This window comes from Egretta garzetta, unplaced genomic scaffold (genome assembly GCF_000687185.1).
Source record: "Egretta garzetta isolate BGI_Z169 unplaced genomic scaffold, ASM68718v1 scaffold130, whole genome shotgun sequence".
Classification (NCBI taxonomy): domain Eukaryota; kingdom Metazoa; phylum Chordata; class Aves; order Pelecaniformes; family Ardeidae; genus Egretta; species Egretta garzetta.
The window spans coordinates 1,601,529-1,618,124 of NW_009258284.1; the positions used below are offsets into that span (position 1 = coordinate 1,601,529).

At 41.8% G+C, this 16,596-nt stretch overlaps 1 protein-coding gene across 4 annotated transcripts in view; it reads right to left on the minus strand.

The window, feature by feature from the left end:
- Window positions 1-1,762: 1,762 nt before the first annotated feature.
- Window positions 1,763-16,596, minus strand: part of AHCTF1 (AT-hook containing transcription factor 1) — a 43,899-nt gene continuing 29,065 nt past the window's right edge. For 3 of the 4 annotated variants that reach the window (XM_035892245.1, XM_035892230.1, XM_035892238.1), the window contains 8 exons: window positions 14,487-14,907; window positions 12,593-12,698; window positions 11,846-11,952; window positions 10,873-11,051; window positions 7,713-9,549; window positions 6,799-6,932; window positions 6,239-6,345; window positions 1,763-5,589 (listed from right to left, as the gene is read on the minus strand). In XM_035892245.1, the coding sequence (XP_035748138.1) occupies window positions 5,397-5,589; window positions 6,239-6,345; window positions 6,799-6,932; window positions 7,713-9,549; window positions 10,873-11,051; window positions 11,846-11,952; window positions 12,593-12,698; window positions 14,487-14,907 (3,084 nt within the window). In that variant the 3' untranslated portion in view covers window positions 1,763-5,396. The remainder of the gene's footprint in view (window positions 5,590-6,238; window positions 6,346-6,798; window positions 6,933-7,712; window positions 9,550-10,872; window positions 11,052-11,845; window positions 11,953-12,592; window positions 12,699-14,486; window positions 14,908-16,596) is intronic. The other variant, XM_035892234.1, reaches the window with a different exon arrangement.

Sequence of the window (16,596 nt, forward strand, 5' to 3'; positions counted from 1 at the left end):
AAACAAGGGGCTCGCTCTTAAGGGAAGCGGCACCGGAGCAAATCACAAGCAGCCTTCAGTAATTGGAGTGGTATTTTTGTAGACAGAAGGCTCTACTGCATGGGAGGGAAGCTGTCTGCTTATGGCACTGCTAGAATCCACTGGGCTGTAAGCGCAGAAGGATGCTGATGGAGCACAAGCATCCAGCAGCTACAAAAGCTGCACGGCAAGGCTGAAACCATGGCTCCTACTGTACAGGAGAGGTATGGCACTATAAAGCTTCTGGATGCTCTAAAGGTGTCCAGAAGAAAGCATTCATTTCCTTGCTGAGGTGCTGGAAAGACTTCCTCATGAATGTGCGGTGCAAGAGTGAAGTTAGGAAGCCCAACGGAGATTAAAGATCAGCTCGCTTTACGGTAGGTAAAGGAAGATCCATGTTCAAACAGGTGTTGAAAACAAGGTTGACTAGAAACCTGACATTTTTGGTTCTCCTGTTAAGGATCCAGTAATTACACCTGTGACACATGATCACTTCGGGCTTTAGCTATGTCTAGCTGTACTACATCAACTTTTTGTTCAACACCATTTTATAGGGTCCATGATGGCTTGTACTGTCAGTTGCTCCGTGTGCTCGCAGTTTCTATTTTTGCTAATTTGAAATTAACTGAGTCATTTCAAGGACAGCCTGGGAAGACCTGGGAAACAAACACCACTTTGTGCTAATCCCGCCTGGCACTGCTTGCTCATGTCCTGATTCTGGGTGGCTTTCGAGAGCTCTTTGCACGCAATGGGCACCGGGCCTCTCTTTGCATCGTATCCCACCATCAAATAGCTCTTCCCTGAGATGGTCTGACCAAACGCCAGCAGAGCAGCATTATAACCTTGCCAGGCTTGACCGACATCACTAAAGACCTCTCTCTGAAAATCGATCAAGTGCATCCTCTTCATAGAGGAGCAAGCAAATGCCTACACAAGCACTGCTGTCCACTAGGAGTGCCCCCACTAATAGTTTAAATTAGGAATGAAGATTTGCAAACACACTTGGAAGCGTACTGAGTTCCGGGATGACAGAAATGCAGATAAAAATCTAGCTAATGCTTCAAACTGATAAACGCCAGCATTTGCATTCCATTTACATGAATGTCTATAATGGGAGATAAACGAACTGACCAGTCTACAACTGTGTATTAGCTAAAACCGCTTTTTCGTTGAATAATGTCTTACCTGGTCTGTGTAACAGTTAGATCCTGCTGCCATGAGCTTACCATTCTCATCCTTTAGGAAGCCACTAGGAGACCAACAGGCTAGATCAAAAGTAAAGGCGCTCCTGTGCCCTGGATTCCCAGGGTCATACACGCTTGCGCTGCTGGTGTCCACAGAAATCACACAGCTATCCTCCTGCATCCTTCTCTCCCTGGTATTAAAATCACAACTGTAGTACCAAAAAACAAGGAATCGGTCATTCCCTAGTAATTCACCTTTCAGTCTGGATTTAAACCAAGCTCGACGGCAATGCACGCCACACCAGTGACTGCTCTTGACCTATGCCAGGTGATACGCAGCCGAGGAGTAAGCAACCTCAATGGACGGGCACATCAGTAACCGTAACTTGTGTTTTTCCCCTCCATCTCACACAGGGCTCATCCGCATAGCACAGTACACTGGAAAATGCATTTTATTTTAGGAACAGCTTTAATTCAAAAGGAACCACAGGATGTTTATCTCCAAGCATATCAAAGAGACTCATCACCTTGACTGCTTTGGTGAAAAAAAGCATTCCTGCAATGGAAACCTGGAAGTTTTGCACAGAACATAAAAGTACAAATAATTAAGAAACAAATGCAATCTTATTCCTTGAAATTCCATTATTTCATAGTCTTTTCAGATTGGCCTAGACTAATAGGTTACAAGCATTGCTTAACTCACCAGAAACTATGGATTCTGCCTGAGCTTGCTTTTCTCTCCACCAGAACTGAACAGCTAAGCTATTTATGATTAGTTACATGGGAACTGATGAAATTGCAGCAGATAAATTTATTGCGCTGACAACCCTGAGAGTAGTTGTCCATGAGAGGAAGTCCTTGACGGGGGATTGAACTATTTCGTTATCTGTGGCCTTATTTGCACACTAGGCATGTACAGATATTAAGGCAAATAAACGCAGTCATTGTGAATCCGTTAATACTTAAAACACCAAGTGGCTATCAAAAGTGAAATGCATTTGCTTTAACGTCCCTTCACGTTATAACCTGGACTTAATGCTTTCATCAGCCTTGGCTTCTAAACCTTTGAAGAGATAAAGTCTTATGAATATTTGTGTTAACTCTCTGAGGTAACTCAGGGAACTATTTCTACTGAAACATTTATTTTTTTGACAAATTCTAACAACAGCCCTTAGTCTTATTAATATTTATTCTCCCTTCACTAATATCCCCTACTATGTCTTTCCTGGAAATAAAATCTGCTATTACACCTACTTTTATTCTTTCTGAAAGCTGAGAGTTTACTACCCCAAGGCAGTCAACCTTCCAGTGCAATCTTCCCTGGGGTTACGGCCCCAAAGGTACAGATGTACAACTTAGCTTCAGCCCGATATTAGATCAAAGCAGATGTTATCAAAACACTCTTGAGAAATCCCAGCTCTTCTTTAGGGGGAGAAAAACAACCAACCAACCCTCAAGCAATTAAATCTGCTGTAGAAAAACTTCAGAATTGCTGTGTTTAGTGATGAACTGCACAGAGTAGCTCCCGTGAAATTCTCCTCTTGCTCTCAAGAGAATTGCTGCTCTATGCCCCTAGAGCTTTCTGCACGCATCCACCACCATGATGCATCACCCCTTTTTCTTACACAGGCCCCTCATGCCCTTCTCTGGTACCATGAAAACCATCTTCCTATCAGATACATGTGTGAACACCTGCAATTCTCTCTGAAGACTCCTGGCCTGCTCAGCCACTCACCCCTGAGCCACTTTAATTTTTAAAAGGCAGTCTCCTTCCCCATTAATCCTCACTGTTAAGAAGCACTGCTCAGGCACTGGATCTCGCTTATCCTCGTTGAAATGATCTTTTCTACTTTATCCTTCACGTATTTGTAGCAAGCCTACACAAAAAACCCTCAAGTAAAATCTGTTTTCTCCACTCCCATCCTTGAGTTGCCATCTTGATGCTGTTAGCTGGCTTCTTTTCCTTTTCTCAGGCTCTAAATGAAAATTCCCAGTGCCTGTTTTTGCTGCCATTTCCTTCTATGTCCTTCAACCTTCTGAAATCCCATTCCTTGTTACACATTATGCTTACACTCCTATTCTTTTTCAACTGCTCCCTGGGGAAACTGGACAGCATCCAAGAACTACGCACTGAATCTAAGTAACTGCACAAAAATGGAGGAAAACATTTTAACATATAATTGGATTAAAATGCCTTTAGAGTAAAAAATGACAACTATTACAAAAGTAAGGAAGTTATTAAATCTCATGCCAGTTTTCTTGTTATTACTATTGCTTTCTTTTTTTCCTCCAAAGCACTGCCAAATGAGGCTACTTCAGCTGAGCTGAAAATAGAGGCTAAAAATTACTACAAATTATCAACAGAATTAGCTAGTATCATGTTTTCATTTGTTCTAATTGATTTTCATACAAAAACTATAACGTAAGTATAAATGACAGAAACATTAAAATCCTATTAAGCAATCTTCACTAGCATTTCATCAGTCAATTCCATTTGATCAGGAATTGGAGCATTTTATAAATACTCTTGTGCACTACACAAAAGGTCTATTCAGATTTGATGTCCATTGTTTTCTGGTTTTGAGTTTCATCTTTTAGCCCATTTTCTGAGCTATTCACTGCATTTCTGTACACTGTGCATTTAAAAAAATAGTTAGAACTTCCCCCCCCCTTCCTCTTTGACCGAATTTATATTGTAGTTCAAGTAAAAAAATACTCGAGAGTAAATAATTACTAACCTGACCGAAAGGTCTCACTCAAACTGCCACTTTCACACTGTCAACATGTGGCATTTTTTTCAGCTTTCATTCAGTCATGAATACTCCCAAGGAGAAAAATACCCAAGCGCATGCAACTGCTTCTCTAGAATGGCCTGTTCCAAGATAGAAAAATCATGGCCCCCAGAAGCAGCTTCTTTTACAAGCTTAGTCTGTCATTAATACATTCATCCATTATGTACAAGGTATTAGTCAACCAATAAATTATTTCTTAGAGTAACTATAATAGTTTTTACTAACTGAAAAGTTTAATGTCAGGTTCCACCATTCTGTAGTCTGCAAAGTTGCATCCATATATAAATTAACATACATAAAAATAATCCATTGGCTAAAAGACTGCACATCAAAATAGTACTTCCATGTCTGCTTTTAAAAGAATAGGGTTTTTGAATTTATTTTTACAAATTGAAGCTTTATAGGGACATTTACTCCATAACCCAAGATTATTAATGAAATAATTATTCAAAAATATTGTTTGTAACCAAGAATTCTGTACTTTTTTTACCTTTTTCAGATTATTATGTTAGCTTTACCATTTTCAGTGCTGTGATATGCAGGCTTCAAATATTGCAAAATATGTTTACAGATGTTATTTCCATTACAGTAACATTCCTATTAACCTTATGAAAATAATTTTGGCTCAAATTTCAAAGTATGTGGGTAACACCCCTTCAAATTTGATATGCTATTGTAACCATCACACCCTCTATACAGTTAATTTTTTGCTGACAACAAATTGTAAAAAATAGTGAAACATCTGAGGTGTGATCTAGTTTTACGAACTAAAGAGCAGCTTTGCCAAAGTTTAAGACAAATACAAAAAAATATTGCACAGCTTAAAATACAATTGTTTACATTCTGACTTCAATACAGTACAACTTAACCATGAATGTAAGGAATTACCAGTTTGTATCGTGAGCCCAATTATTTGGGCCAGAAGGTCAAATATCATTTATAAAATTTAAACTAGTAGGTTTTACATGTTTACTTGTTATAGGACTTCTAAGCAAACTTTTAAAAAGCTTAAAAAGCTTTCGGCCTCACTTTTCAGGGTCAGCAACTCTTGCAAACCAACATAAAAATTTCTGAGCAATACAGGCCATTCAACCCACTATTCCCTCAAAAAGCTATCAGACAGTAAGTATATTGTGAAGTATACATTTTTATTTAACATTCCTAAAATAAGCTGTATTTACATATTATATAAATGTATGAAGCCTTAATATAAAATAGAAAACTGCATTGACTGAGGAAATCACACTCCATATGGAGTTATTGAAGACCATTTGTTTATGAAATTTTACAATAATTTATATAAATTAGCTCTTCCAAATTAGATTATTTTTTTTCTTTTTACTAATCCACAAAATTTGATGACTTTACAAACAGTGGTGTACATTATAAACTTAAAAAACGGTTACAGCATCTTCCGGCACACAACTGGCTTTGGAAAATTAGACAGTCTTTTTTTGCCCTTCCGTTGAGTCTTCTCTGCTGTGTCTCCAGTTTCTTTCTGTTTGCTTTTTGTTCCATCCACTGGACTTCCAAAAGGAGAGATGCATTTTATTTCCACTGGTGGAGGTGACCAAGGACCTCCTTTTCTTGTGGTTCTGAAAAGAAAGAGAAGTATCAAATTGATTTTTTGTTACCAGCAGTGTTTAGTAGAGGGGAAAAAAAAAGTGGAATGACAAAAATCAATGTCAAAGAATTATTTATGGGCTGCTTTGTAGAAAGGATCAAGGCAGAAAAGGTACATAAATAAGCTTCTTTTGCTTTTGTTCCTTACCAGGCTGTCCCAAGCATTCTCAGTCACTATTCATAGCAGCTGTTAGACCCCCCCCACTCCCCATCTTTTCAGAGGCAAATGTCCTTCCTCAAACATTTTTCCACAAGGAACCAGAAAACATGCAGAAACAAGAAGTTCTCTTTACCAACTTTTTGACCCCCTCCTGCCTTATATGGGAGACTACAGACATAAGTGTGTGGTTTCATGAGGTGGAATAAGACAAGGTAAGAGCACGCCATCATTGCAAAAAGTAGTATCCACTTGCCCTTTTCTAACCCCCCCTTCTGCTTCCATTAGAAAACTAAACCATTAAGTGGGGAAAAAAGGTGCCTATTAGACCAGCAAGCTGGACAGGCTTGTAAAGTCAGAGCAGAACTGCACAGCCAAATGAGGAAGAAGTTGTTAGGTGGCTAACAGCTGAATCACTACCACGATAAAGGAATGTGCATAAGTGTTCAAAAAGTATTTTATACTTGCTTGCTTGCTTCATTTTTGATTTTGCAGTTCTACCTCTCTTCAATTTTTGCTTTCCCACAGACTCTATGGATTTGGTATCCTCTTCCTCCTTAGCTGGAAGCTCCTACGTTAAGGAAACAAAAACGTTACTCATGCACAAGCTCTTACACTTCTACAGAATAAAAATGAATGTTTCTTTAATGAAGAAGTCACGACTAAGTTATTTCCAAAAGCATTATAATTTCTCTCCACAAAAAACAAACCTTCCATTTCAGATTATGGTACCATCCTACAAGTTCAAATTCTGAAATTAACAGATAACACACCAACTAAGTTTAAAGAAAGCCACTGTGCCTTTTGTTAAAGCAATACTTAGTAATTCTTGACTTACATAGATTCAAAATTTATTTTTGCAGCTAGTTTTCACGAAGGAAAAAACCCCTGTTTACCTGATTTATTTAAGGCTCTCTTTTTAGATATACTTCCAAGGAAAAAGGCAAAGCATTGCAAAGTATGATTTAAAAAATCGGTACAGAGCAAAAATGAAGAAAGTGAGACAAATAGAGTTTTTACTTACTGGTTCTTTCACAATTTGGGAAACGCTAGACACATTTTTTCTCCTTGATCTCGAAAGTGGGGGTGAAAAGACAATTTGAGAAGACAAGTCTGGGTCTAAATCCTTAAGCTGCACAGGTTGGTCTGCTTTTCCAGCTAAAAATGACAATGTATTTGTTAACATGCACACACATTACACATAAAGGACAGTGACATTAAATTACAGCTGATAATCAAGAGCACCATACCTTCCTGAAATAAAAGGTCCAATCAGGTTTATAAACACTTGATGTCGAGGTATTTTTCGCCTAGTAACTGCCTCTTGGAATCCATTCTTTTACAGTAAATTGTGAAAGAAAAGTAAGCCAGTGCAGCGATTTTATCTGCACTTACATAATCAAAGATATTATGCTCAAGAGGCATCAACTGTCCTCACACATCTCAAAAAATGTTATTATCATGTAGTGTAATAAAAGAACCCTATGTGCAATAATTTCACTAACAAAGTAAATACCCACGAAAATCGACCACATAATTAAACAGCTGTATAGTTTGTCGCAAGATGCAGCTCATTTTAAGTTAAAAACTGAACAGAATTTGGAAGCATGTCTCCTTTATTTCTCCACTGGGGGGCAGGAATGGGAATCACATACTAACAGCTACCCTCCAGTTTTAAAAATGGATAGAAATTAAGCTCATGACAGAAATTAAGATTAAACTTCATTTCACTCTACTCTGAGAAGACTCCTCATCTGTTTAAACCACAACTAGTCAGCCAGGCATGTAGAGTTCAGAAAAAAGATGGATTGCCTCTTTCCAAATTATTTTTTTTGCCCGGTTACATTCTTTACAATACTCAAAGCCTTCGCAGTCTGTTTTACATCGTTTAAAAGACAGCAATATGCCCTATTTTGTGCGTGAACACAATGCACCTACCTTTAAATCTCTTTGTCAGCTTTGTGAGAGGAGGAGAGAAAAGGAAGGACTCATTTTCCTCAGACAGTTTCTGATGCATGGCAGTTTTGCGGGATCCGGTTCTTGTAATACGATCTGGTAAAGTTCTTGATGTTTCATCATGTCCTGATGGGTTTATGTCTTCAAGCACCAAAGGACCGCCACCAGGTTCTTGGGGGAAGGCCTCCTCCCCCGTGCTCTCCTCCAATCTTGATCGTGCCTTTCTGCCCCGACGCCCTGTCCTTGCTGGAGTCCTGGGTGTGGCTGATTCCTCAATTGGTTGGGCAGGTGTTTGCTCATGAGAATCTGTTTTCTCGGGTTTAGCGTGGGGAATTCTTCCTCTTCTCCTCCTAGGAGTTTCAAGGATTTCCACTTTCCCACCTGAATGTATGTCTTTCTGAGTAGAGAGAGATTCTGTGCCTGCCAGGAGATTTTGTGCCACCTTCCTAGCACTTCTTCTAGGAGTGACAGGAAGTTGAAGTTCTGTTTGAGGAAGCGAAGATGCAGACCGATCAAGGTCCCAATCTTGTGAAACTTCCAATGAACTCATCTTTCTTCTTCTGCCTCTTTTAGCTGGCACAGGTAAGAGGACTTGGTCACCAGGCTGCACCCCTTGATCCTCAACAGTATTTTCAGCAAGTTGTGAATTCAGGTCTTTCCGTTTCCTTGTGCTTCTGCTGGCACTGACTGCTGGTTTTGTCTTTCGGCCGGTGTCAGCCCAGCCACTTTCTTCATCTCCTGATGAGCTTTTCCCTCCTCTGGTCCTTTTGGCAGGAGCAGAAGCAATAATGCTACCTGCAGCAAGAGAAGTTTCCCCATTAGCCTCTTCCAAGAGTTCAGATGCAGCTTCCTTTGCTCTCCTTAATCCTCTTCTGGGAGTAATGGCTGTGGATGGCGTACTGGCGGACAGTGCTTCCCCATCAGAATGGCTGCTTTCTACTTTTTCTGAATTAGCCAGTTTAGGCTTCCTACAGCTCCTAGGAGTAGCAGGGATCACAGCCACTTGCTCCCGTTGAGCATTTGTGTCTGTTTGAAGGCCAGAAGACTCAGATGCTTCTTTCGTTCTCCTGGTACTTCTCCTGGGAGGCAGTCCTAACAAAACTGGTTTGTCTGTCTTCAATAGTTGTTGATCACCTGCCAGTGGAATACTTAGACTTCTACTTAGTTGTCCCCTTGCACGGGTTCTAGGAGTAATGACATACTCTACTTGAGGTATGCTGGTTTCATCTTCCACTCCTTCTGGCACAGTTGTTAAGGGAGCTTTTGCCTTCTGGAATGTAGTTACCTTTTTACCTATGGTTTCATGAATAGATTGTTCTACAACTTCAGATGTAAATTCTTTACTTCTTGTGTCTTTGATTACATCCAGTAAGTTCTCAGCAATAGCTACCTTAATGGGTTCAGGCACATATGGGAGCGACTCTGCAATATTCTGAGATTCCTGATCACTAGTTACAGTGGACACTGAGTTTGTAACATGTTCTTGGTTTTCAGTATTTCCTAAAATGTTCACAGGTTTTTCCTCTGTTGTTGTGCCAGCCGGCTTAGAAGCACCTACTAATGTAGGGTCTCCCAGCTCCGCTTCACCTTCTTCTCCTTCCAAGACTAAAGTAAAATTACTCTGAGATATAAAAAGCTCTCCATCTCCCTCAGCCATGTCACATTCACTGTCTCTATTATCAGGCAAATCACATGCGAACTGTTGCTCTAGAATATCACAACCATATTGAAGATTGCCTAATGGATGTAGATCACTGTACGGTGATATTTCAGGTGCTGCTTCCAAGGTTTGTGCCTCAGCTGCACTCTCTTCAGTAACCTAAAGTTAAAAAATGTCTGTTAATGCATTATTTACCACCAAACAGGCTAACTTCAAACTGAACTAGATGAAACTGAGGACAATGAAATGCTGCTTTTCCTTTCAGACAACCACTGAATGTGAAGCTAGAAACATACAGTGGTACCTGTGTCCTGGTTTCAGCCAGGACAGAGTTAATTTTCTTCCTAGTAGCTGGCATAGTGCTGTGGTTTGGATTTAGTATGAAAACCTTGATAACACACCAGTGCTGCAGCTGCTGTTTAGTAGTGCTTACACTAGTCAAGGACTTTACAACTTCTCATGCCCTGCCAGATGCACAAGAAGCTGGGAGGGAATATAGCCAGGACAGCTGATCCCAACTGGCCACAGGGCTTTTCCAGACCATATGACGTCATGCTCAGTATGTAAGTTGGGGGAAGAAGGAGGAAAGGGGGAGGTGTTCGGAGTGATGGTGTTTGTCTTCCCATGTAACCATTAGGCATGATGGAGCCCTGCTTTCCTGGACATGGCTGAACACCAGCCTGCTGGTGGGAAGAAGTGAGTGAATTCCTTGTTCTGCTTTGCTTGTGTGTGTGGCTTTTGCTTTCCTTATAAAACTGCCTTTATTCTCAGCCCCTCATGCCCTGCCAGATGCACAAGAAGCTGGGAGGGAATATAGCCAGGACAGCTGATCCCAACTGGCCACAGGGCTTTTCCAGACCATATGACGTCATGCTCAGTATGTAAGTTGGGGGAAGAAGGAGGAAAGGGGGAGGTGTTCGGAGTGATGGTGTTTGTCTTCCCATGTAACCATTAGGCATGATGGAGCCCTGCTTTCCGGGACATGGCTGAACCTCAGACTGCTGGGGGGAAACACGAGATAACACACCAGTGCTGCAGCTGCTGTTTAGTAGTGCTTACACTAGTCAAGGACTTTACAACTTCTTTATTCTCAGCCCCTATGTATTCTCACTTTTACCCTTCCAATTCTCTCCCCCATCCCACCGGGGGGGAGGGGGAGGTAAGCAAGCGGCTGTCTGGTGCTTAGTTGCTGGCTACAGCTAAACCACAACAACTCTCTCCTACCGATGAAAGTTTATGCACTTAAGGGACAGAGAACAGAGTATTCAGCGTATGCAAGCACATGCTCCGTTTCTGCTTTCTCTTCATGGCTAATGATCGCCACCGCCCGTGAACAAAGTGAGCGCTTTTACAATGCAAGCTGTATACACAACTGGTAGTAATCATGTTTTTGCGTGCCTTCTAACGGTCAGTGAGACAGGACCGTCCTCAATTTGCAAAGTGTTTTCTCTTTTGCAGAAAATGGGAAAACAGTTTACTTACATGAATTTCCCCAGTTGGAGGAAGACTGTTAGAAACAGTTTGTTCTTCCTGTGAAAAAGGAAGATTTTCTTCAACTTCCACTGCTTCTAGGTTACGTTCTTCAGGTAAATGCACGCGCTTCCCCTCCAGGCAATCTTCTGAATGAGTAGGGACCTCACGGTCAAGGATACTTGTCACAGCTGGAAGAGATTTATACAGTTTTAACTTAACCGTTATACACAGGTTTAAGCAACAGGAAGTCACAGAGGGAGCAGGAACTACACTAGTTAGCAGTGATCTGAGCAGAACTCTTATCTAGTTAGCAGTGTCCCTGCTCACTGCAGGGGGGTTGGACTAGATGACCACTAGTGGTCCCTTCCAACCCTAAACATTCTATGATTCTATGATTCTACAATACAATTCTCCAACCTGTCACACATACTGGGCTTTCTCCAAAAACTAGAAGCCACAACTACCTATCTGGTAAAGGAGGCAGCCCCGCAATAAAGGAGAAGAGGGGAAAAAAAAAAAAAAAAAAGAAAAAGAGGAAGGGGCAAATCGGTTGGCAAGTCCATAGAGGAAAAGAACAAGAGAGGGAAGGGTGGCTGGAAAGGCACACTGATGGGAAGCTGTTCTTCACGGCCTGAATACCGAGGGTGCAGTACCTTTTAAAAGTCACTCAAGCAGCAGATCCCATAGCACACGAATTAGTAGTGGTGTACGACAGTAAAATAAATACTGGTCTCTCCTTCTACAATGTTAAATTCTACCAGTTTTCTGAACAGCTTTATCAAGAACAGGAACACACTCTATACATTTTCTACCTGGACTTTCTCTGAGGAGGGTATTCTCTCTGCAGTTCAATGAAAGTTAGCAGCAACGTGCTAGTACCACTTCAGCCTGAGACACCTGTAGCGGTATGGCAAACTCCTTGTTTTACTTCAGGAGTTCAGCTACCTTAACTCACACAACATCTCCAACATACTGTACGTACATTCACGGCCTGCCCCCAGGGATTCAGAAAACTCTGGATCTGGTGCAGCTGGCATGGCTTTTTCTTCTGATGCAGAGGATGTACTGGACTCCTGGTGGTTTGTTTCACTTCATGAACAGAAAAAGAGAAATTCATCACCAAGCTTCAAAACAAAGCCGGAAGAGCTTTACAAATTACCTTCTCATGGTAAAATGTTCAAGTTTCCAAAAGTGAAAAAACGATGGAGAATTAGACACTCCTTTACCAACATATCTACATTCAATTTGTGACTCAGTTTATGCAACAAACCAAGCACTCCACATTCTTCCCAGTTATCTAACGATAGAGGATCACAGAACAACAGAGTTGCATTAAAGAACAAGAGATGACTTGTCTTCTGCAGGAATCTTGTGTGTAATTTTTAGCTACACAATTTTCAGACAAAAGCAGGGCCTGTGTTCACCGTATCTGCTTATTAACCCTCAAGCTGTAAAAAGCTTGGTATAGCCTGTTGAATGAAGCCTTTCTCACCAGCCTTTGGGGTCTGCAACGACCGGAGAAAAAAAGGCTCCAATTGGCAGCCAGGCAATTTGGCTTCTATTCATGCCAAATTAGTTCTGTTCACAGACAGAAAGGAATAGGAAAGCCATTCTAGATAAGAACACAGGAAGGAACCAATACCAGGTCAAAATCACAGTCTGCAAACACAGGAAAGCCAGCAGTTCCATGTTGTGTGAACCCAAAGATGTATCTGTTTTCTAAACTTACCCTTCTTCACTTCCAGTCCCAAAAGTAGCTGCCTCAGCAGCTTTAAACACTGACGTACTGTCCTCAGGGAGGGTATGATGTTCAGCATGTGATTCTCCCACAAATCCTACAAAAACAGACAGATGGGTGACTTCCGGGCTGCACTTCACATCATGTCTTTTAAAATGCTCCTAGGATTCCTAAATGAGCCTTTATGTATTTCGTCTAGGGTAGTGATCTAACAAAGCAATGCTACCAAGACTCCAAATGCACAAGAAGGTCTGAATACTTCTTTCCAGTAAAACAAGAAGTCTGATGCAACCTATCAGTCAAGAAAACAAAATGACCACTGATATTGTTTACAAACTAAACATGAGAGACTACTGACCTCATGCATAAAAACCTCAGGAAACATCCCTCCCTCTTAACAATGGGGCAGTAAGTTGTCTGTCTTCCCTCTGGGTATTTATCTCATCCCAGCAATGCTTCTCTCCTTTCTTGACTCCATTTCCCCTCTTCTACAAGAATGCATCTCAGGTCTCATTCTTTCCTCTAGCGATTGACTGGGGGGTGTTCAAACCCAGCTGCTTGCTAACCTCTTTTTATCTCCACAGGTTCCATTTTAGAAACAGCCTCCTTTGCTTCCTTGTTTCTACTGCCTGCTTCCTCCAGAACCAGCCTGCAACCCTTGCAGACAGCATGCGGGACTGTGATCATTTTGCTAGCTTGGGCCAAACAAGAGCTATACGGACTGCCCGCTACTGCTTCCAGGGTATGGAAATTGCATGGGAGTGTTTGTACCATAGTCCAGAAATGACATTATTTCTAACAAAAAGCACCTTTCATTTCTTGTCCAAATACAAGACATCTAAAATAGGGCAGGCAGATACTTTCACCTGTCTTGACTAGGAACGCTCCCATCTGGAGAATCCCTTTTACCCATGCACATGGGGTCTGAATCTGGGCACTCCTGTTATTTAGAAAGACAAGGAGCTGAGGAACTTCAATAGCAACAATTGCTCTCCAGGATCCTCCAGAATCATCGCAGACTGAGGGCTGAATCAGGCTGCATATGATGCACCGAGGCGGGAGTACGCGCTCACTGCTACCAACTGTTTCAAGACCTCTGACACTTGCAGACATGTCCCAGGAACAGCAAAGTTTTTCTGGAGAGAGTTGCACAGACTGAGCTCTGGCTGTCAAACACGGACTGTAGCTGTGTTGGCACATCTCCCAGTTCCTGCCCTACTTTCATTCCCAACTCTTCATCACTGCTCACCAGCTAGTGAGCTACAGCTCTTCTCATCTGCCAGCAGACCTGCTCATAGAAACACATTCTCAGCAGCTGGACTGGCTTCCACAAGTTGAGTTGAGCTGAATTACCAAAGACCAACTTTGGTAAAAGGCTGCATAAGCCTTTGAGCCAGCAAAATGAGCAAGCAGAGCTGTAATGAGAAGCACATACACAAGCAGACTCACTTCCAGAAGAAAGCTATTTAACTGAGCACTAATGAGGTGGTTAAAAAAAGGGGGGTGTGTGTGTGTAGAAATTAAAATCTATCTAGTCAAAGCATGCCATACACTATGTTTGCTGTAAAAAACCTGCAGCCTACACAAGGACCCTTGAAACATATTGAGAGGCCTAAGTTTTCACCTTGTATCCCTTTCAAAACTCCCCCAAATCACTGCTGCCTCTCAGCTGCAATTACAGACAAGATACGCCAGCCAACGGGCTTATACATTCACAATGCCCAGGATTTTTAAAAAAGGACTCAAACACAGTGGCAATTCTAAAAGCCTGGGGACAAGTGCCCAGGACACTTGTGCACACTCAACCTTAACTGCTGCACTCATTTAACCTTTTGGAGCTATTTGAAAAAATCAGAAATGTAGGCTATCGTAGGATAAAACACACCAGCTTCTTCTCCTAGTTCTGATGAACCTGCTTGTTCCATCTGGAAAGGTTTCTCTTCCACCGCTTCTTCCTCCTCCACTTCTTGAAAATCAGCAGCTTCTTCAGTGGAAGAATTAGCTGGCTGAGCAGCTATAAAGATGACATCATCTTCAAAATCACCAGGTGATTTTGCATCGTGGTACTCCAGTGTAGTTTGGTCTGACCCAGCAGAGAAGTTACTGTTGTCTTTGCTGACATCCATTTTCTCCAAACCATCTCCAGGTGTGCTTTCTGAAGACCCTTCCATTTCAGCACCATCACCCTCCGGATGGCGCAGAGTAAACAGAGTTGGTTTATCTCTACTTTCAGACCACGCATCCTCCACCACTCCATGATGATGCTCAGATGAAGCTCCAGACAGTGCATCATCACCTTCTGCTACCTTTTTTTAAAAGAAAAAAAAAACAAACCCAAAGTTCACTATCAATAACATGCAGATGCTTTTTGTCAAAGCAAGGGAAAAAAAAAGCACACCGATATCTAAGTTTTACAAGTGTCACCTTAAACATAGATTCATAGAATCATAGAATCACTTTGGTTGGAAAAGACCTTTGAGATCATCAAGTCCAACCGTTAACCTAACCCTGCCATCCCACCACTAAACCCTGTCCCTAAGCACCTCATCTATCCTTCTTTTAAATACCTCCAGGGATGAGGACTCGACCACCTCCCTGGGCAGCCCATTCCAGAGCCTGACAGCCCTTTTGGTGAAGAAGTTTTTCCTAATATCTAGCCTAAACCTGCCCTGGCGCAACTTCAAACCATTCCCCCTCGTCCTATCATCTGTTACCACGGAGAAGAGGCCGACCCCCACCTCCCTACAGCCTCCTGTCAGGCAGTTGTAGAGGGCAATCAGGTCTCCCCTCAGCCTCCTCTTCTCCAGACTAAATAACCCCAGCTCCCTCAGCTGCTCCTCATATGACTTGTGTTCCAGACCCCTCACCAGCTTGGTTGCTCTCCTCTGGACAGCAAGGCACTACAAAATGACTTCTTATTCTAGCACTACCTTAACTTTTAAAGCTGAGTGTAAAAATGAACCATGCTTTTGACTGCTTAGTGAGTTTCCATGACCTTGCAGAATGAAGATGAAGTGGGTCTTGTAAGTGCCTGCTTCTACTGTCATCTCAAGGCAGTTTGTTGGGTTCACTACTGTGTTTTCAAGAAGAGGGAGCTTTGCATACCTAAAATACCTAACTCAGGAGTTCTCTTCTTTTATGCTTGCCTTTTCAATGTGTATGCGCTACTAAAATATCTTAGTGTTCGCTATAGCATGGAACAATCAAATTAACCTGACCATGCTGCACGATTAGCAAGAACTTCATATAGGAGAGAGAGCCTCTTGCTACAATTGAGTAGCTCGTTATAATAGCAAAAAAAGGTATAAGAAAACCAGATCATGACAATTTGTTTAGTACATGTGCGGAAAGCTCATACATATAGATACAAGCACATGCCCCTGTTCTGCCCCCAATTTTGGTACGTTACTTTGGCAACTGCATGATGACCTGAATCAGGGAATCCAACTGACAGAGCAAAAGGAGGAGCAGATGGGGGCAACTTTCAGATAGACCAACTTGATTTGACAGCTCGACAAATGCTATCACTGGCGCGAGGCAAGCAGCAGAACCAAGAACTTTAGGTCTAGAGAACAAACAGTACAGCCCCCTTCCTCAGGAGCCTCTTTGTATCATCCTTTACGTCAAGTCAGCCTTGCAAAAAGAGACAGTGCAAGCAAAAGCAGCTCACGACTTGTATTGCTTTCAGAGATGTTTAACTCACAAAGCTTAACCCAAGCAACTGGCTCACTCTATATGCCTTACCTTCCTGCCATACCACCATTTGCAAAGGTAGAGCAGGAAGCTGAACTGGCAGTTTGGAGCAATCACAGCTCCTAACAACACACGAGTAAAAACGCCAAGGTCACTGGCATTTATTATGTATATGTTCCTGCAGGCACGTGATGTTGCAGAAGGTCTAGCATACCCTTTTTGGACCAAATTCAAGACTCCCGTTCTGATTTGCAATAAGGAGTTTTGGCAAACTTTAAAAAAAAGAAAATCTGAATCAAATC